This window comes from Zingiber officinale, chromosome 4A (assembly GCF_018446385.1).
Source record: "Zingiber officinale cultivar Zhangliang chromosome 4A, Zo_v1.1, whole genome shotgun sequence".
Lineage (NCBI taxonomy): Eukaryota > Viridiplantae > Streptophyta > Magnoliopsida > Zingiberales > Zingiberaceae > Zingiber > Zingiber officinale.
In genome coordinates this window covers 115,082,660-115,104,370 of record NC_055992.1, presented here as the reverse complement: position 1 = coordinate 115,104,370, position 21,711 = coordinate 115,082,660, and the positions used below count along the sequence as shown (strand labels likewise).

General features: G+C 40.0%; 1 protein-coding gene and 1 long non-coding RNA gene across 7 annotated transcripts; one reads left to right on the top strand and one right to left on the bottom strand.

Moving 5' to 3' along the window:
- Nucleotides 1-9,547: 9,547 nt before the first annotated feature.
- LOC121973578 lies at nucleotides 9,548-10,655 on the bottom strand. The gene is made up of 3 exons (XR_006109672.1): nucleotides 10,544-10,655; nucleotides 9,780-10,323; nucleotides 9,548-9,700 (listed from the first exon to the last, which is right to left on the bottom strand). It is a non-coding gene; the product is annotated as an uncharacterized LOC121973578 (long non-coding RNA).
- Nucleotides 10,656-15,646: 4,991 nt separating this feature from the next.
- LOC121970668 (putative disease resistance protein RGA3) lies at nucleotides 15,647-21,647 on the top strand. 6 transcript variants are annotated; one of them, XM_042521517.1, is made up of 5 exons: nucleotides 15,651-15,806; nucleotides 16,357-17,947; nucleotides 20,645-20,738; nucleotides 21,130-21,179; nucleotides 21,293-21,609. In XM_042521517.1, the coding sequence occupies exons 2-3, from the start codon at nucleotides 16,365-16,367 to the stop codon at nucleotides 20,703-20,705; spliced, it is 1,644 nt and encodes a 547-aa protein (XP_042377451.1). In that variant the 5' UTR covers nucleotides 15,651-15,806; nucleotides 16,357-16,364; the 3' UTR covers nucleotides 20,706-20,738; nucleotides 21,130-21,179; nucleotides 21,293-21,609. The 6 variants fall into 6 exon arrangements, with proteins under 6 accessions (XP_042377449.1, XP_042377448.1, XP_042377451.1 ...); XM_042521516.1 differs by having other exon boundaries at nucleotides 21,251-21,608; XM_042521513.1 differs by lacking the exons at nucleotides 15,651-15,806; nucleotides 16,357-17,947 and adding an exon at nucleotides 18,207-20,468 and having other exon boundaries at nucleotides 21,293-21,647.
- Nucleotides 21,648-21,711: the final 64 nt, after the last annotated feature.

Below are 21,711 nucleotides of genomic sequence, written 5' to 3'. Positions count from 1 at the left end.
AGGTCGGACGCGATGAATGTCGTGGCCTTCGATCGGGTCGGGTGTATCTGCACTTCCTCTTTTTCTTCATAAACTAAAGAGGGAGGCTTTTCAGTTATAGCATTCACCTCGATCCGTGGCGACTTCCGAGCAGAATTTGCTTCTGCTCGGACCATTTCGACGTAGCATCGCCGAGCTGCCAGTTGATTTCCCCATACTTCTCCCACTTTGTCTTCGACGGGGAACTTGATCTTCTGGTGGAAGGTGGAGACGGCCACCCGGAACTCGCTGAGCACCGGTCGTCCCAAAATGACGTTGTATGATGAGGGAGAGTCCACCACCACGAAGTTTGCTGTCCGCGTCCTCCTGAGCGACTCCTCTCCCAGTGAGATAGCCAGCCGTATTTGTCCGACCGGCAGGACTTCATTGCCCGTGAATCCGTAGAGGGGGGTTGTCATGGGCAACAGCTCGGCTCGGTCAATTTGTAGTTGATCGAACACCTTTTTGAATATGAAGTTGACCGAGCTTCCTGTGTCAATAAAAACGCAGTGAATAGTGTAGTTGGCTATTACCGCTTTGATGAGCAGAGCGTCGTCGTGGGGCACTTCAACTCCTTCCAAGTCCCCGGGCCCGAAACTGATTTCGGGTCCACTCGCCCGTTCTCGACTGCAGCCAACTGCATGGATCTGGAGCTGCCGGACGCTCGCCTTTCTTGCTCGGTTAGAGTCTCCTCCGGTCGGCCCACCAGCTATGATGTTAATCTCACCTCGGGAAGTATTGCTTCTATTTTCTTCTTCCTGAGCGGACGGTCGGGGACGTTCCCTAGACATCCGGAGATTCTCCCGCCTCGGAGAGCGATGCCGCTCGGGAGTCTGTTGTTGTCGTCTGTCGGCTACCGTCCGATCGGGTTCACTAGGCTTCTGTCGTCTGTTGGCTGATGGCGACCGACGACCGCCACCTCTGGGAACGGGGTGGGCGATTAGTGGAAGACTACGGCAATCCCTGGTGTTATGTGTGTCCGTCCGATGGAAGGAGCAGAACATCGGGGTCCATCTCTTCTTTGGCCTGGGCCGCGCGGCAGCTACCTCTTGCACGTGGGACCTAGCATGGGGGGAGCGGATTGCTTCAGCCCTTGGTCCTCTGGGTGGCTGATGAGCAGCGTGCGGCTTCCGTTCGGCGGGAGGGGCCCGCTCGGCTGGAGTTTCTTTTTTTCGGGCCGCTTGCGCTTCTTCCACGTTGATGTATTCGTTGGCCCGGTACAGCATGTGGTCGTAGTCTCGGGCCGGCTTCCGAATGAGTGACCAGAAGAAATCCCTATCCACGAGGCCTTGTGTGAAGGCATTCATCATGGTCTCCGAGGTGGCCGTTGGAATGTCTATGGCCACTCTGTTGAACTGCTGGATGTAAGCTCGGAGCGATTCGCGGGCTTCCTGCTTGATGGCAAACAGACTAACACTGGTTTTTTGATAGCGCCGACTGCTTGCGAAATGGTGGAGGAAGGCCGTTCGGAAGTCTTTGAAGCTTGAGATAGATCCGTCCGGCAATCTCCGAAACCACCGTTGAGCCGACCCAGAGAGGGTGGTGAGGAAAACCCGACACTTCACCCCATCTGTGTATTGATGCAGGGTTACCGTGTTATCAAAATTGCCCAAATGATCATCCGGATCGGTGGTTCCATTGTATTCGCCGATCGTCGGAGGCACGTAGTGCTTGGGCAGAGGGTCTCGTAGAATAGCCTCTGAAAATTGGCGATTAATCCGCTCGGGCGATGAGTCCGCTCGGGGGGCTTTTCCTTTTCTGTCGTCTCGTCTAGGCATTTCATCCGAAGAAGATCCCTGATCTCTATTAGTTGCTACGGCTTCGGGGGTGCGGAATAGGGCCCGATGAAATGCAACGGTGGCCTGTGGTGCTTCCGCTCGGCCACCAGACGCTGACGTTGCTTGCTGCTCCGGCCGCTCGGCTGTTGCTTTCTGTTTTTGCTCCACAAGCTTGGATGCCCTCAACTCGATCAGAGCGTCGAGTTCCTCCGTGGAAAGTGTCACCGTGTGTTGTCGTCCAACCTCGTCCATTATTTCCATTCGGATGCAGGAGCGTTCCCACAGACGGCGCCAAATTGATCCTGTCCGAATGCTGAATCAACGGACGCTGGGCACGTGGCGCTCTCCGGTTGCTGACGTGGGTCTTCGACTGGTTGCACCAACCTCCAGCGAACCTGCACAGAAGTCGGGTCGGGAAGGGGTTCCCGGCGGCGACCCTCCGACGCTCAAGTCAGGCAAGCTAGCAGTGAAAAAAGTGACTCCAAAAAATATCAGAATGCGTACCTCCGGCGAAGTATAAGGCTCCTTATATAGGGCGGTGAAAGAGCTCACACACTCCTATCGAGGCAAACACGTGTCCTTAGCCCATACCTCGGTATGTGTTTGTCAGAAGGCTTACCTGACACCATACTGCTACAGTCCCGGCACGTCTTCGATGGGACAACGGAACACCTCATCGCCAGACTTGGAGTATGGCCTAGCCATAGGACTTGACAGCTGTCATAAGATGTTCCTTGTCCTTCTCTACCTAACACCCGCCGGGGCGTCCGTCCGGCCGGCTAGACGGGGAGTTCGTCCGGCCGGCACTCATCTTACGCGCCGTCCGGCCGGACGTCACTCACATCACGTCCGGCCTTATGCCTTCGGCCAAGCATGACTTCCGCTCGGCCCCTCGTTACTGTTCAATCGAGCGCCGGAACCCCGACTCCTGTCGGGGCGCCTTTTGCCATCAGTTATTCATCGGTCGGCCGGCCGGGAGGTCGGCCCATCCTTCTCCGGTCAGCCGCTCGGTCCGTCCTTCTCCGGTCGACCACCTGGCCTTTTGACTTCCACGTGGCGTTGACCCCTCAAAATGGGGATCCCATGTTCTATCCGCTGGATCACTACCCAATATGAGAAATTATTGATTGAGAACCTTGTTGGCGTTGATGACATTACACGTGAAATGGTCACATCACAGTTTGAAGAAAATGAAGAAGGAAAGTAGAGTAATAAGGAATGTTGTAATTGCATTATTCAATCAAACAGAATTAAGGAGCTAACAATAGAGAACATGCATTTGAATGATAGGGGTGAAAGACTTACTTAAAATATTATAAAATAAAGACATGCAATCACAATATAGCGAGTTTGTAGACGATCCTTAATGCGAACCAGTAGCTTTTGCAACTGGAAGTAGGAGAGGACGTGACAGAAGTCGCTATGATTACTGAGATACTCCAATTGATAGTCCATTGTGGCTCCAAATTTTATCTAAGAGGCAGCGGAGAAATATACAAATATGTGAGCCTGCGGAGAACGTTTCAAGACAAGGAGAGGGGAAAAAAGTTTAAAGGAACATGATGTGCTGGAGTAGGGGAAAGAAAAAATTAATGTCGATGATATAGAAGAAGAAAGAGAGATTGTAGAATTGAAGGAAGATGAATCTGAAGAAGAGGTAGAGAATGATGCAAATAGGATTGATTCACAAAACCAAATGACGAAACAAGCCATTGCTGTAAGTAGATATTTGCTAAATTTATAGTAATTTGTTTGATTTAATTCACTATTTAAAATTCTTTTATGTTGATGGACATAGTTTGTGAAGAAGCAATTTAAGACTTCGAAGAAAAAAAAACAAGATCAAGATATGACGTACTTGTTAAAAGTGTTGGAGAAACTAAAGTATGTGAATTACATAGTTGATGTAATTAATTTGTAAGTCAAGACAATTATATGTTTTTCTAATTTCGATGATTATATGGTTCTATAATTAAATTCTGTGAATTATAATCATTGCTCTAATTTATAGGTTTACAAATGAATTCGTTTGGGAGGAGTCACCTTTTGCTTTAAATGTGTATTTCCTCTTATCTGGTGTGAATGGAGAGATGTTGACAAATGGGGAGGTAATAGACACATATTGTAAGATTCTATTTAGAGGGGTATCCTCGTCTGGTAGGACATACAACAAGTTTATTTATTGTTCAACCTTCTTCACAGTAAGAAATTTATTTGAGAATAGTTCAAATTTGAATACATTATATTATGGTTAAGTATGTATGAATTTGCATTTTTGTAGTCATTAATAAAATTCTCAAGCAATGTTGCCTTCCAACAACTGATAAAGACAGATACATAAGATGAAGAGGTTAAGTATGTTTTTATACCATTGTGCAGTGATAATGCACACTTCCACTTGTTGGTGGTCGACACCTATTCATTGATGTTTAATCATTACAATTCTCTAGCAAGTGGAAAAAAATATAGCTATTAATTTGATGAGCGGTGAACATCTAATATTCATGTGTATGTTTGTATTGTAGTATAAATGCTGGTTAATGTCGAATTTAAATTTCCTCCTCAATCTTACAGGTATTAGATTTAAAACTGTATAGTCGTGAGCATCTTGCTGCTATTGATCCAAAATTTGAAAGGCATTGTCCATTCGATCAATGGATGTCTTGTACAATAGAATACCCACAACAAGAAGCCAGGTAAGTCGAGCAAATAGTGTGAATAGAAAATATTGATTTAAAATATGGAACATTAAATTGGTGATGTTATATTACAACCTTGACTGTGGTTTCTTTGTGATCCAATACATTCGATGTCTTTTGTACGGAATGAAGATGGACTTCAAGCAATGAGACATGAAATCAATTTTGAGGGATAAGTTTTGTAAAACATTGGATTAAATAGCCTTAGTGTTGTAAGGCAAAAAGTTGGTGGGCAATGTAAAGGTACAATTACTTAGTGTTTGTAGTTTTATATGTGTGTATGTAGTCTATGTGGTTTAATACAGTGGTATGTATGATATGAGAAGAGTATACTAAACTGTCACAAGAATAATACAGTGGTACAATGTTTGCATCGAAATTTAAATTAGGCATGTAAATATGCAAATCCAAAGTAAATATGGTTTGAGTAAAAAAAAAAAATTTGTTATCCTGGTAACTCCAAGCTTCACATGTTCTGTGCCAAATGGCACGGAGCAAGAACTTTTAATCCAGGGTGTATAAATAAGTTTTGACACCATATATAGCTCCTCCCCTCTCAAACCTTCACAGGGAAGCTGATTTCAAGAAAATCCAAGTAGGATAGGGCCATCAGACCAAAATCCACTGATGGACCTAGACACTTCTGATTGGACCCATTTCAGTTCGAGTGGGATTCTGGAGTTTCAAGGACTCCAACGGTGCTAGCAAAACCTGATTTACAGCTCTCTAGGGGTGGTAGCAAGTTTTGAAAAAAAATCAGCTTCTGTTAGGCCTGATATGAGACCATTGTTGGAGGATCTTGACGTCCGCTAGAGGGGGTGAATAGCGTCTCACCCAAATCGATCGATTCCTATAATGTTAGTGCACAGCGGAAATACAAAAACAAATACTAACAAAAGAAAGCAAACCTAACACGTTGATTTAACGTGGTTCGGAGATAAAGCTCCTACTCCACGGCTGTCCGTAAGGTGGACGATCCCGATCCGTCGGTGGCTCCCGGAAAACCTCCGGCTAGCTCAAGCTCCTTGTCGGTGGAGAAACCTCGCCACAAACACTTGAATACAAGCACACCAATCACACGAGGGCTTGGGAGACTCTAATAGGCTTTAACCAAGTCTATTTCGTCAACCATGCCCAAGCACCTCGAGCTCTATTAAATAGAGCTCGAGAGGAAAACACTAAGCTGTTTTCCCGCTACCAGTCGACTGGTGTATGCACCAGTCGACTGGTCCTTTGAAGTCGTCCGTTACCCAACATTCGACTACCAGTCGACTGCTACAACAACCAGTCGACTGCTACAGTGTCACAACAGTACTGCTACAGTGTCGATACAGTACTGCTACAGTAAATCCTAAAATACATAGAATTTTGCCCTGAGTACAATCACTCAGCACTTGTCCTCGCCCGACCAACCTAGACCTAGCCTTCTAGCCTCCTCCATCAGCCTCGCGTCCCTCGGATGTCTCCCCATCCTTCACGTCTTGCCTTCTGGAGCTTCCTTCGACCTTGTCCATATTGTCGGGTCTTCCTTTTCCAAGAGGCTCCTCACCTCCGGGGCTTCATCCATTGCCAAGTCACACTTAGACTTACGTTGTCAATACTACATGCTTGGACTTACACCGCCAAGATTCATCCTTGGACTTTCTCCTTTGCCAAGATCACACTTGAACTTTCCTTGTTGTACCTGTATTCTGCACACTCACAATGCATATCAAATACACCAATAAACCTAACTTAAACTTTTGCCCAAACATCAAAACTTAGGGCACCTAGATTGCTCCAACAATCTCCCCCTTTTTGATGTTTGGCAACCTGTTTAAGTTAGGGAAACATAAATGCAATACATATGCAAATAAATATGCAAATCAACTCATGCATAAATAATGGAACCTAAATCCCTAGGCTCCCCCTTCACCTAAGCTCCCCCTTGAGCTAGGATTTCCCGCAAAGGTAAACTTCTCCCCCTTTGCCTAAACAATCGCTCCCCCTTCACCTAAGCTCTCCCTCGAGTTAGGATTTTTTGCAAAGGTGTATAGGTTTCCCACTTAAACCTAGACTTCTCCCCCTTTGCCATACATCAAAAAGAGCTCCAACAATATCCCAATTGTTGAAAACATATCATCCAAATTGACCCTAAACTCATGTATTTATCCCCCATGGATCTCATACATTTAAACGAGTTGACACGGTCAAGAACAACGTTGAAAAACACTTTTAGGCTGGTATCAGTCGACTGAACTAGGTACCAGTCGACTGACCCCTTCGATTTCTACTCACATAACCTTCTGTGTTCGAAATACACTGTTACCAGTCGACTGGTATCGGAACCAATCGACTGCCCTCATCAAAATGAGCTTGCAGAGACATTCTGTGCTAAAAAACATTGTTACCAGTCGACTGGTAACTGTACCAGTCGACTGGTACTCTTTTGGGGCAAAAATCATCCTTTTATCCACTTTCAGAAATGCACCAAAAATTTCACAGACTTCTAAAAAATCTCAAATTTTATGGAGAGGTCTATCTTATCTATGTCTACTTGGGAAAAATATATATATAAATATATTTATCACAAATCCCAAGATTGACACAAAATTCAAAACTAGTTAAATGGTTCAATTGAACCTTGACCTAAAGTCCTAGTTTTGGCTTCCTCTTGATGTATCTGCCCATACTAAATCATAATACATCCCTAGCATTAGTTTATAAGGTATATATACATCAAAAACTAATTTTCATGTAATATAACCCCAATGTCATATTTTCATGCATGAAACTCAACCCAATTGTGTCAACCAAGTATAATAGAGACTCAAATCCATCTCTAATCCCTTTGGCACATCTTGGTTCACTTAAGATCATTTACCATATGTCCCAAAGACTCTTTGAGCTCCCCCTTGAGCTCTTAATTTTAGCCACCTCCCTAGGTGACTCATTTACTATGACTAGGCCACTTAGGTGCACCTTAGGTGACACTTGGCCTATAAAACTCTTCTTCTTAACCTTAGACACCTTGTCTTTGGTTAATTTCTTCTTGTCCTTAATCTTGGACACCTTATCCTTGCTATAATTATATGCTACCCTAGCATATTTCTTCTTATTGGCTTTGGATGACTCTCCCTTGTTCTTGGAACACCTCCCATACCAATATCATGTGCTACCTTAACACTTGACCTCCTTTTGGTCTTTGAAAAGATTTTTATGTTTTCAAAGAGTAACTCCCCCTAAAAATATGGTCAAACTTCTATCATTGCACCAACAATGACTTGGGATTTCTAAATAATTAGGAAACCCAAAACTCGAAGTTTTGAGGTTCAAAATTCAATAATGAAACTAAACCTCAACCGAAACTTCACTTTGATTTTTCTTAACCAATCCATACTTGTTTTCATCATGAAAACTCATGTAGACATTATTTAGGGTACTTTATCAGGGAAAAATAGTTTTCTATGAAAATACTTCCTATTTTCAAAGATTGACACAAATTTGAAAACTCTTGAAAACTTCAATGTTTTCTCCTAGTTTGTGTCTAACTTTCCAATGATGATTACTATCAAAAGATAGTCTTCACTAAGGTTTTTCAAAAATATTTTGAAATCTTTTTCAAAACCAATATCCAACCACGTTCTTTGGGCTCAATGCACATGACTTGTACATTAGCTTTCCCAATGATTGGAAGACACATAACTATGTGTTTTGATGAACCTAAAACTCAACAAGATGCACTAGATCAACATCTTGAGTTTAGTTCACCATCTTAACATCTCACTTGTATCTAACATGTATTAAGACACATATAAGTTACCTTATAGTTTTTTGTGAGATGTATATTTGGTCTTACCCTAAACTAAGGGATCATGAATCTCTATCTAGACATTGTAAAAATCATGATCATCCATCTAAGATGTCACTTGATATGATCCCTCTTGTTGGGACACTTCCATACATAATAAATGCCTTTTGTCCTTAATTACAAGGAAATTGACATACAGCATGATGATTAATGGCATACATCAAAATAAACAATTTTCAAAAGCAAACACTACAATAAAAAAGCTAATAGACAACGCTTTTGAAGCGTTGTCTTTGTGTCTGAAAAAATATTGTTAAAGGCACTGTTGTTAAAAGTCTGCTCAACGACAACGCTTTTAATACATTGTCGTTTGTAGCAAAGACAACACTTTTGCAACGCTTTAAAAACGTTGTGTATTTTTTACAAAAACATCATTATTGCAACGCTTTAAACGCGTTGTCTTTTTAAAATAAAAAAATAAAAATTATATTTAATTTTTTATTTACAAAATCATTGTTTTTATATTTTCAAAACCATTATGTTTCTTTGACCCTACCATAGAAATGAAATCAACCATAAGTTAACAAAAAGAACAGAGTCATGACACATCAAAATCAAGTACACTATATATAATAGAGATAGATACACAGTGTACATAAAAACTAGGTACATAATTCTCAAAATGATGATACTATTGTCAACATGACGTGACTGTTCAATTTACACAACGATCTAACATTGTACTTCCTTTGGTTTCTATTGAAGTTACAGATTACAAAATTCTCAAAGAAAATTGTTTGCACATGATTGGCAGACTTTGATTTAGAGCAACTAAATGTGTAACTTTACCAACTTTTGAATGCAACTTGAGGTTAAAGTTTCACTAATATCCATCTGGGTTTCTGTTCCAAGATAAGTACGATGGATCTCCAAGGGTCCTACAAGAACAAGTGAACCAATTTGCATGAGTTGTCACTAGGTAACATCGAAGTTGAAATCAATCGGAGCAACAAGTCTATTAGTTCCAAGTCAAACCTTGTTAACCTGATTTTTGCTTATCAACTATAGAAAAATGTATTCATTGTACTGCGTACCATAAATGCTAACGACGAGCAAGATACTTACCAAGGCTTGAGCAGATAAAGAACCATGAAGGCTACCACAAGAAATATGCAAAGGCTACCGATTGTAAGATATGCAACACCAATGAAACCATTCTTCCCACCTATCCATGAGGTAGTAGAAAGTACCAACCTCTTCTCCACTTCAAAATTGTAAGTGTTGTAGTTGTTCTCTATTATCATTGAGATTTGTTCATTGGCTGCGAGGTCTCTCTCAATTCTCCCATAGAGTTTTCTAAACTATGGCAAGGCAGCTGTCCTCATCCAAACAATGAGATATTCTTGCTCGCTCAACTGCAAATTTTATTACAATGATTGCTACCAACTTGAATACAACATATGATATAGAAATGAAAGACAGAAAAACACTTACAGCTTGGCACCTCATATGAGACCTCCCTGCTGGAAGTATATAGGGTAGACATCACTGCCAAATTTGTGATCTTTGTCACTTTGCCAGGTGATGTTTTTTTTCTTGTTCACCTCGATGACTTTGCTTTGTGTTGCAAATGAGTATGTGTCATTGAACAAACTTACATCTAAATGTAGTAGTTAAATGTGAAAAATAAATACCAATCAACAAGTATAACTCATAAGGACATTTCATCATACACCTAGTCGGCAATATTTAACATGAGTGGTTGAGCATACATACTTTTGATTCTTTTCCTTCTCCACCAAATGAACACAGACACGATCAAGAACAAAAGGATGCCCAAAGTTGTAGCAATGACTATGATCTTCACGAACCTCTTAGATTACTTTTCGGAATTTGTTGTTCTGAAACCTTTTGATTCTGATAAAAACAAGAGGAAAGGAGAGATTTTGATGTGTGCTTACAGATGTCAGGAGCTACAACAAGGCTAACAAAAAGCTCGTCGCCGCCTTGTGAGAACGTCCTCATGTCGATGGAGCTTCTGTGTGAACATAAAATAAATGAAATGGCTTTCCTAAGACCAGGAAAACAAATGAAAATCAACTAAATTAAATAAAACTGTAATTGCCTCTAATTACTACTAAATCTTGTAAGTTGCATAGAAGCAAAAAATAATCAACGCTAAACATGATCGCCAACAGTGAAGCAAGAACAAAATCTATGATGGAAGAGTAACCGAAGGAAATGTACAGTCGGCTTACCCTGTGGTACTTAAGGAGCTCAAGGATGTCGAGGACAATGTCGTTGATGTAGCAGAAGTCGGAGGCCTCGCACTTCTTGGCGTGGTGTAGTCCGCCGGCCCAGTTGATGGCAATGTCGACATCTTCGTGGTTGATCTTCACGGCGGCGCCGATGGAGCCGTCAACGGAGGCCTGGTAGAACTCGAAGAGGCCTTCAAATACAAGACAACCCTCTCCAATGTTGAACCACTTTAGCTGTCGAGCGGACGCAGAGGAGGAGGTGGAGTCGTACGTGAGTTGCCCTTGCGCGGAAACGAGGGCAGCGGTGGCAGGCGAGATGGAGGCGAGAGGGCGTGAGAGGAGGAGTTGGATGGAGAAGGCGAGAGATGAGAAGTTGTGAGAGGGGTTCGGGAGGTTTTCGGAAGATTGGTGGGTGCGAGCGAGTGAAACCTAGGGTTTTTCAACTCCTTATTTGATCCAACGGTTTGTATCATTTTAGATTTAATTTAGATAAGAACTTGATAATAGACAACACTTAAAAAATGGTAATAGACAATACTTTTCAAGAAGTGTTGTCGTTGACCCATAAAAATCACTAAAAGACAACGATTTTTAAAAAAACGTTGTCTATCAGTAAGAAAATAAAGAAATAGACAACATTTTTCACTAAAAGCGTTGTTAAAAAAAACGACAACGCTTTTTAAAAAAAGCGTTGTCTTTTAAGTGTTGTAAAAGCCCAATTTTCTTGTAGTGAAAGCATGCTATAGCTACATGATGTATGTATGACATGACATGATATTTTTGTATATTTCATAATAAAATGTGAATGTTAAATATGATGTCATGGCATATGATGGGCAAACAATCATGGCATGTTACCATAAATAAAATTTACCTAAATTACCTATCTAAGTATTCTTAACCCTAGCTAACTCAAAATTTAACCCTAGATTGCCCAATTTCATCAAGAAAATGTCAAACCCCAACTTGACATTTCTTTAATCTCTTGATTTATTTATGCCAATTAAAATTAAGCACATTCCTCAAATTTTGGCATATTTATCCTTCCAAAGAGGCAATCACCTTATATTTTGAACCCCGGATTTGCCCTTGGTTCCCTAGGAACATACCAAAATCCCAACTTGGTAGTTCATATGATTCTCCAAATTGTGCCAATTTAATTCACATAATTCCTTAAGATTTGGTACAACTTACTCTTCCAAGGAGTAATTACATTTAATTGAAGCATGGATTTTTTCTTAATTCCTTAAGAAAGTATCAAAGTTCTAACTTGATTTTTCTTATACTTTTCTTAAGTGTGACAATTTAGATTAAGTTCAACTCTTCAAATTTTGACGCATATATTACTCTTTCAAAGAGTAACCCCATAATCCTTTTCATTTTCAAAAGTTAACAATAACCTTGAAAATGCTCTCAAGTGTCAACTTTAACAAGGTTGGGCTAACTACCCTTCCAATTTGAGTTGACACTCTTTAAACCTATCTAGAGTGTAGAGAATATGCTCCTAGGAACCCAAAACCTATTGATGCTTCTTGGATGCTCTAAGTACTCACTAGGGACGACTTCCATATATACATTCCTAAGGACCTTTCTAGGTTTCTTAGAAGTCTTGGTCACTTCTACTAGGTCACTTCTAGGAATAACTTCCCTTGTAACCTTTTTTGTGACTTTGTTAGACTTCTTATAAGTCTTAGTCACATTGGTCTTGCCAAAAGTACTTTTAGGGATTCTTTCCCTAATATCTTTGACTTGACCTCTAAACCTAGGGTTAGTCTCATAACTATATGGAACCCTATGAAAGGAAGTCACATCCTTCTTGGCTTTAGGTTTGTATCCCAAACCTCTATACCCATTGGATGGTTCTTGTCTAGCTTTTCCTAGGTTATGCTCATTTTGACCCCTAAAAATATTTTCCATTCTTGCTAGGGTTCTTTCTAAATTATCAAGTCTTGACTTCAAGACTTGATTTTCTGTCATTAAATCCATAGACTTGGATTTTTCTTGACCCCTATGAGCATCTCTATATCTAGGCATATATCTATAATCCTTAAAGTTATTGCCTAAATTGTTATCTACCTTCCTAGCCTTAGGTGTGATAAATCTAGCATGAGGAGGAATAAATTTATCCTTAGTGCCATCATGCTTCCTACTTTCATGATAATTAGCATTAAAATGATAAGAATTATTTCTAGCATGCTTTTTATCATATGTCAAAGGAATAGGTTCATTGAATGATACCTTGGTTTTTACCTTGGAAGCTCTCCCTAGACTTGTGCTTCCTCCTTTGACTTTAGTTGACTTCTTCCCTTTAGGACATTGACTTCTATAATGTCCTCTTTGATTACATGAGAAGCACACAATATGCTTCTTGCTCTTATGTTCCGTGGGACCAACCACTTTAGGCTTCTCCTTAGCCTTTAGTGTCATTTGACTCTTCTTCTTAGCCAATTTGGGACACTTTGTGTGGTAGTGACCCCACTCACCACATGTAAAGCACCTAATGTGCTTCTTCTCCTTATTCTTCTTCCTACAACTCACATTAGTTTCTAAATTAAATTTAGTGAGTTTAGGGTTTACCTCCTTTACCTTTTTGAGCGAAGGACACCTACTCTTGTAGTGCCCCATCTTATCACACTCAAAACATTTGATGTGGTCATTTGTGCTATTCTTGGTAGTTGAGGTGGAGGGTTGAGCTTCCAAGATCTCCTCTTCCTTGGATTGCTCTTCTTCCTCTTCACTTGAAGATGTGGACGGTTCCACTTCTTCCTCGCTTGAAGATGTGGATGATACCTCCTCATCTTCCTTCTCTTCCTCGGATGTTGACCTTATGTCAACATCGGATTGGTCCTTCTCTTCTTGGACCAATGAGCCCTTCTCCTTGGACTCCTCTACTCCTTGGAATTGTGACGGGTTTTCATGATAGGCAATGATCTTTTTCCAGAGATCGCATGCACTTGTGCATTCACCTACACTCACAATGATATTAGAAGGTAATAGATTTAACAAAATTTTTGTTACCTCCTTATCCGCCTCCGCTTGCTCCCTTTGTTCCTCGGTCCAATGTTGAGGTCGGAAGGGCTTCCCCTTTTTGTCCGTAGGAACTTCAAATGAGCCACTCAAGACAATCCATTGGTTTCAATCCATTTGGAATCATGTCTCCAACCGCTTCCTCCAATAATTGAAGTCTTCTTTGTCGTACGGAGGTGGAATTCGAATATCCCATCCGAGCGGTCATTCGGACTCCATCTTCTTCTTCCTCTAGCTTCTTGCTCTCTTGGTGGTTAGTCCGTAGAAGAGCAACCTGGCTCTGATACCACTTGTTGGAGGATCTTGACGTCCGCTAGAGGGGGGTGAATAGCATCTCACCCAAATCGATCGCTTCCTATAATGTTAGTACACAACGGAAATACAAAAACAAATACTAACAAGAGAAAGCAAACCTAACACGTTGATTTAACGTGGTTCGGAGATAAAGCTCCTACTCCATGGTTGTCCGTAAGGTGGACGATCCCGATCCGTCGGTGGATGACTCCCCGGAAAACCTCCGACTAGCTCAAGCTCCTTGTCGGTGGAGAAACCTCGCCACAAACACTTGAATACAAGCACACCAATCACATGAGGGCTTGGGAGACTCTAATAGGCTTTAACCAAGTTTATTTCGTCAACCATGCCCAAGCACCTCGAGCTCTATTAAATAGAGCTCGAGAGGAAAACACTAAGCTGTTTTCCCGCTACCAGTCGACTGGTGTATGCACCAGTCGACTGGTCCTTTGAAGCCGACCGTTACCCAACGTTCGACTACCAGTCGACTACTACAGTGCTGCTACAGTGTCACAACAGTACTGCTACAGTAAATCCTAAAACACATAGAATTTTGCCCTGAGTACAATCACTTAACACTCGTCCTCGCCTGACCAACCTGGACCTAGCCTTCTAGCCTCCTCCATCAGCCTCGCATCTCTCGGATGTCTCCCCATCCTTCACGTATTGCCTTCTGGAGCTTCCTTCGGCCTTGTCCATATTGTCGGGTCTTCCTTTGCCAAGAGGCTCCTCACCTCCGGGGCTTCATCCATTGCCAAGTCACACTTGGACTTACGTTGCCAAGATTACATGCTTGGACTTACACCGCCAAAACTCATCCTTGGACTTTTCTCCTTTGCCAAGATCACACTTGGACTTTCCTTGTTGTACCTGTATCCTGCACACTCACAATGCATATCAAATACACCAATAAACCTAACTTAAACCTTTGCCCAAACATTAAAACTTAGGGCACCTAGATTGCTCCAACAACCACATCAGGCCCAACATGACCCTTAATCTCTACTTAGTATTTGTCTTAAAAATAAAATGGTGGTTGATGGTTCTCCTAACTTAAAAGGTGTTGTTTAGAATTTACAGTTCCTCTACTCTCACACCTTCGTATTAAACGAGAATTTGAGGAAATCAAATACCATAAAAAAATAGAGTAATATATAGAATAAAATTAATCAATACGCTATGAGTGAAAAATTTTTAATTTTTGAATAACTATAATAATTGCAGATAAGATATGAGTATATATATATAATGTTCAAAAATTTGATACTATCTCTCCCTTCTATAACCTAAAAATGTGCTACCATGGGTTTTAAGTCAACAACATGGGGAGTGAAATATAGCTAATAGTATTGTAACATAACTTTAATCTCTGCCTAATATTTGACTTAAAAATAAATGACGATTGTTGGTTCTCATAACTTAAAAGGTGGGCATTAAAATTCATAGCTCTTCCCCTCTTAAATCTTCCTACTGAATGAGAATTTGAAGAAAAGTAAATACCTTAAAAATAGAGTAATATATAGAATAATATAAATTGATACAATATGAGCTAAAAAAAATTACTATTTTGAATATATATATATATATATATATATATATAGTTAGTGATGATCAACAACTTCAATCGTAGAAAAAGTCAAAACCTAAAAGTTACCAAAATAGTCTCGGTTGACAGGAAATTAATTGACAGTCCTATTCTAATGCAGATCCAATTAATGTATATCTTAATGGCTCCTGAATATGATCTCGACGGTCATATGCTAATGCAGATCCAATTAATTGACAGGAAAGTGCAGACAACATCTACACAGAAAGTCAACTCGTCTTCTTGGTTAATGGATATGAAAGTGCAGGCAACATCTACCTAGAAAGTCAACTCGTCTTTTTGGTTTTTCTGCATATCTAACAGGATAGCATTCGAGCTCTGTACAACTTCAACCAGGTAATCAAGCTAACTTTCTTCTTCTCTACCTTGTTTTTGGTCAATTTTTTCTTTAGCTTCTTTCTCTTTCTCTCTCGGTTGTCTAATGATCGATATCAATTTACCTTTTTCTTGCTGCAGATTAGAGGAAAGTTGTCTGAACAAGTCTACTTATTATTATTCTTTTTATTATTTGAACAAGCTTAATTGTGAACAAGCAGATCTGATATATTCCTCTTTTATCCCTTTTCTGTTTGTGTTACTAATTTTCTTTTCTCTAAGATCTCAGTTATTATATATGTTTTTTTAGGAAGTTGAAGATCACGAATAATATCTAGTTTATCTTAAATCATCGATCGATAGCTGAAGCATTGTTTGTTCATTTACCTTTTGTTCCTGGTGACCAAAGTTAGTTGTCTGAACAAGTTTAGTTTTGGTTAACAAGTAGATGTTCTCCTTTTGTCCCTTTACTGTTTCTATTGCAGATTTGTTTCTGAGATCCCAGCTACGTACTATGTCTCTTTTAATAGACGAAACAATATCTAATTTATCTAAAATCATTGATCAATAGCAGGAGTTATGGACATAGTCTCGCCAATACTGGAGAAGGCAGGTGCAAGTTACGTCATCAATAAACTAATTGATGCAGCCACTGGTTATGTGCAAGATCAGTACTACTGGAAAACTGACTTGCAAGGAGAATTGCAAAAGCTCGGACGCTTACTTCCTCAGATTCAAGCAGTTGTTGACTTTGCCGAGCCTAGATTAACTATGTATGAATCTTCTAATCCAGCATTAATCAAGTGGCTGTGGCAGTTCAGGAATGGGATCGATGAGGCTGAGGATGTGTTGGATGATCTGGAATATATTGAACTGGAGAAGAAAGCTAACAGTGACAAAAGTAGGCTTTCTAGAAGGGTTGATACTTCTGTTAAAGCTGCAAAAAGATTACTGAAATTTGATGATGTTCTTGGAAGATTAAGGGCATGCGTGAAGAACTTGAACACCTTTGCTTCAGATGTCCAGAATTTTTTGGCACTGGTGACGCAAACAGCTGGCATCGGAACTGGACAAATGCAGTATTATCATTCAAGTAGAATCACCAATCCTTTGCCTGTATTATCATTCAAGGGACGTGAGGACGAAAAAGGAAAAATCATCCAGTATTTGCTAGGAGAGTCAGTGGAAAAATCTGAAATATGGATCAATGAGAGTGTGCATTGCCTGCCTTTGGTAGCGATTGGTGGTATGGGGAAGACTGTGCTCGCTAAACAAGTCTTTCATCATTTTGAAAACGTGAAAAAAAAACACTTTGACATCAAAATCTGGGTATGTGACTCCTTACCTGATCTCAATGCATCAAGTCTTATAAAGAAAATTCTAGAGTATCAAACTGGCGGATCTGAATCTGGGCCATTGGAACGGCTACCGGTGAAGCTCCAGAAGATTTTACATTCCAAAAGATTTTTACTTGTCCTAGATGATGTTTGGGATGACAATAACCAAACAGAGTGGGAGAAACTATGTGCTCCATTGGTATATAGCCAAAAGGGAAGCTGGATAATATTAACAACTAGATTGAGATCAGTTGCGAAAATGATCTCAAAAGTAATCAGAAGCACAATGGAGCCAATGATATTGCGGGGCTTGTCAAATGATGAATGTCGTTCACTCCTCTATGAGCATGCATTTTATGGTGAAGACCCAAATAAATTCCCGCTTCTTAAAGAAATTGGTGAAGAAATAGTAGAGAAATTGAAAGGTGTACCTCTTCTAGCAAAGTCAATTGGAGGAGCATTGAACAGTAAACTAGAAGCAGATCACTGGACGAGTATTTCAAGAAGTGAATTATGGAAAATGTCAATTGATTCAAAATACGAATTCAATCCAGTTCTAAGACTCAGTTACGTGATGCTTCCACCACGCTTGAAGCGGTGCTTTTCCTACTGCAGCATATTTCCACAAGATTACCAATTCAAAAAGCAAAAGCTAGTGTGCATGTGGGTGGCAGCAGGCCTAATTTACAAGGATGAATTAGAGGATGGCTTGGATGAGGAGGACATAGCTAACCGTTGCTTTGATATATTGTGCAACAAATCTTTCTTTGATGTTCATACCTATAGTCGGAGTCTGAGTCACAGTCAAATGCTATTTTGCCAAAGGTATTCTCTCTATGATTTCAAAGAAGATTTTTACACCATGCATGATATGTTGAACGGTCTTGCTTGTCATGTCTCACGCTATGAATGCTGTAGAATTGTGCATGGCACTCCAAGTCACATTTTGGACAATAATGCCATCCGTCATATATATGTTACCAGTTCCCATGCTCAACTCCATGATCTAGCTAAAATAGTGAGCAAACTCAAGCACTTAAGAACCCTCTGGATAAACTATCACGGGGATCCACAAAAACTTGATGATTGTATTCGATATGCTTGTAAATCATCAAGAAGAATTCGGGTATTGATTATGGAGTCTAATTATTCCAGATCATCTTATCAGTGTTTGAAAAGCATCAATGACTTTTTAAAACTATGATTTCTTGAAATGACAGGTCTTTTGCTACCACCATCAATATCAAAATGTAAGTTCTACTTCTTACAAGTTTTAATTGGATATAATGTCATTCTGGCAAAAGAAGTAAATAAGTTGACCAACTTAAGACATTTATATGAAGTGGATAATGATGCATTTCTCTCAGTGGAAAAAGTAGGAAAGTTAACATCCCTTCAGGAATTATGCTTCACGGTGGGCACAGAACCCAAATATAGAATTGATGAGTTGAGGAATATGGATAATCTCCGTGAATTAATTATTAGACAACTTTCCAATATACAGAGTCTTGAAGAGACCAATAAGGTTAACTTGGTCAGGAAAAGTTATCTGACAAGACTAGCACTGGACTACTGGCCAATAAGTAGTAATCTTGACTTTGATCAACAGGAGGTTCTCGCGGCTCTACAACCCCCTCCCACGATTAGAGAACTCTACATTAGACATTATAGCGGTGCTAGGCTTGCACCATGGATGGATACTCCATCTCTTTCTCGGCTTGAACTTCTTCAATTAGATTCTTGTACAAGTTGGGAAGAGCTGCCCCCTCTATGGAAGTTGCCCTGCCTTAAGTTTCTAAGATTGAATGGCATGGAAGTTATAAGAAGTTTGGGTTGTCACTTCTCCAATAAGATGGACATACACTTTCCAGTTTTAGAGAATCTTGTATTTTATGACCTTCCGCTCTGGGAGGAATGGAATGGTGCGGATGATTATATATGGTTCCCTCATCTCAAAAGATTTGAAATTCATGACTGTCCCAGACTAAAGAAAATTCCGGACCTTCCGTTGTCTATAGAGAAACTCCACATGCAAAATTTGGGGTTAGAAGCTCTTCCACGGTCCTACATGTGTTCTAATGGTTCTAGGACATTTGGAGGATTTAAGTCGATGATGTCCCTCGAGTCCCTTGATATTTATAAGTGCCCAGGGATTGTACAGATTGGATCAATTGGTGAAGAGGATGATAATCTCCTTCCGTCATCACTGAAAGAACTTGGACTTGGAGGAATTCTTGTTGAACACAAATATTTGGCAAGTTATCTACAAGGTCTTATTTCGCTCACTGACTTGTCTTTAAGTTGTTCACGGGGCATGACATCACTTCCTTTAGCAAATGAGTTGGAACATCTAACTAAACTTCAACGCTTAAATATTTGGAGGGGTGAAGCCTTGACTTCACCTGGAGGTTTATATATTATAAAATCTCTTAAACATCTAGACATTTATAATTGTCCAAAATTCCTCTCTGAGGTTGAGTCACTGGAATTTTTCAAAGACAAGACAAGGAAACATGCAGTATCATCTTCCTCAGTTTTTGATCACTCTACAAGTAATAAAGCTGCTAGCATCCTTCCCTCCTCTCTTGAATTCCTATATTTTACAAACTCGGATATTTCACAAGAGTCATTGGGTCGATGTCTTCAAGGCCTTACCTCCCTAGAAAGGTTGGACATATCAGGTTGCCATCATTTGGTGTCTCTTCCCAACATAGAGTATCTGCATAATCTGATAGCATTGCAGATATTGGATATTTCTGATTGTAAAGAATTATGTGAATTGGAGTCATTGACTACACTTACCTCCCTCAGAGAATTGCATATTGAGCGTTGCCCCAAATTACTCGCTATAACATTTTCCACTCTACAAAATCCTGCAACAAAAACAAAACAAAGTGCCACAAACATAAAGAAGGGAACATTACCTTCACTTGAAAAGATTGAGATCGACAACATCTTCTATCTACCCATTTTGCCCATTCTAGAAAGGCTAAACACTATTTCTATCCAAAACCAAAAAGATAATCTCTTGGTACCTCAAGAGAGAGAGGAGTGGTTGTTACAATATCGGGAGTCTCTGGAAGTTCTAAAATTGAAGCGGATGCCTCATCTACAATCTTTACCTGCAAGTTTGGAGAGTTTTTCATCGCTCAAGGCTCTTACAATATATTCTGCACCAGAACTCAAGTCACTGCCGAGGATGCCTGCCTCATTGGAGCAACTAACGATTTCTGGATGTAGTGCAAAGCTTAAGAAGCGTTGCCAAGAGAACATCGGTCCGGATTGGCCTAACATCAACCATATCCCTGACATTAATATTGAAACAGATGAAGAGGACAAGAACGAGGTGTGTTAATGCTAACAAGGAATCATCACTTTGTTCATACTGCATCTTGTGTTTTCTTTTTTAATTACCTCATTATCACTTACCATAGTTTTCTCAAATTACTTGTGTCCATTTTATCTCTAATCTATTTAATAACCTTCATGTTGTTATTTTGTGTTCTATACGTATCACCTCAGGCTCAAGTCAATTGCAACTGTGTCAGCAGCAGACTTTGGAGTTCCACATGATCATATATAATACCAAGCATAACACCTGGCCATTCATCAAAAGGTCAAGTTACCAGGCACAAGACCTGGTCATATCTTTGTGCTTTAAGTTTTTGTTTCCATTTATTTTGAAAATAAACCACAAAGAGAAAGAACCAATACCGTGATATTACTCACCTTGGGTGTTGTTTCCACATTTCTAAAACACAACTGATTTCTAAAGAGGTTGATGCTTCTGTTTAAGTTGCAAAAGGATTACTGAAATTTGATGATGTTCTTGGGAGACTTAAGGTTATAGTCATGGTTGGTTATGCATAGTATAATCTCATCTTCTATTATTTGAATATTTCCTTCAAAAATGTACTGAGCATATTTATCTATTTTCACTTTATATTATTTGTTTTCATGGTAAATTAATCTTCTTGCCCATTTCTGAACTCTTGAAATGTTTGCAGGGTGACTAACAGTCTTAAAAAGAACATCATATGGACTATCCATCCCAGAGGTAATATACATCTTTTTTATGTGATTAAGCAAAAAACATGCAATTTGCTGATTTTCTTGAGTGTCTATCAGATCCACATTTAACAGTGAGCAGATTTTGCTACCAATAATTAGGTGACGATCAAACTTTTCTTCCACTTTTGTCGCTAAACCTACAAGCATTGTAGCTTCTGGTGAAAAATATGAACAAAGACTACATCTGAAGTGCATCAGCAGCTTCCTCAAGCTCTCCCCTCTCCTCTTGTTGATAATTGGTTTGTCTCGGTACTAATTCGAACAAATCTATAAGAATTTCCAAAATGTATTTGATCTCACAAGCTTGTATATTTAGTTCAATGTTTGTGTGGTTTAACATTCATCTTGTGATGCTCATTGAGATGATACATTCATCTGTTTTTTCTTGATTACTTGTACTTTACTCATATTCATCAGCTGTTCAATTGCTGTAACAATTTCTACAGAATTTTTCCCATGGAGTTCTTTGTTTGTGTCTCATATCCACACAATAGTCGAATATAATCAATGATGCTTCA

Bases quoted from the DNA above. Each gene is read 5' to 3' on its own strand.
- LOC121970668 (XM_042521513.1), top strand. From the start codon at position 18,336: ATGACAGGTCTTTTGCTACCACCATCAATATCAAAATGTAAGTTCTAC. The intron at 20,469-20,644 runs GTGTGTTAATGC...GTATCACCTCAG, and splicing joins ATGAAGAGGACAAGAACGAG to GCTCAAGTCAATTGCAACTG.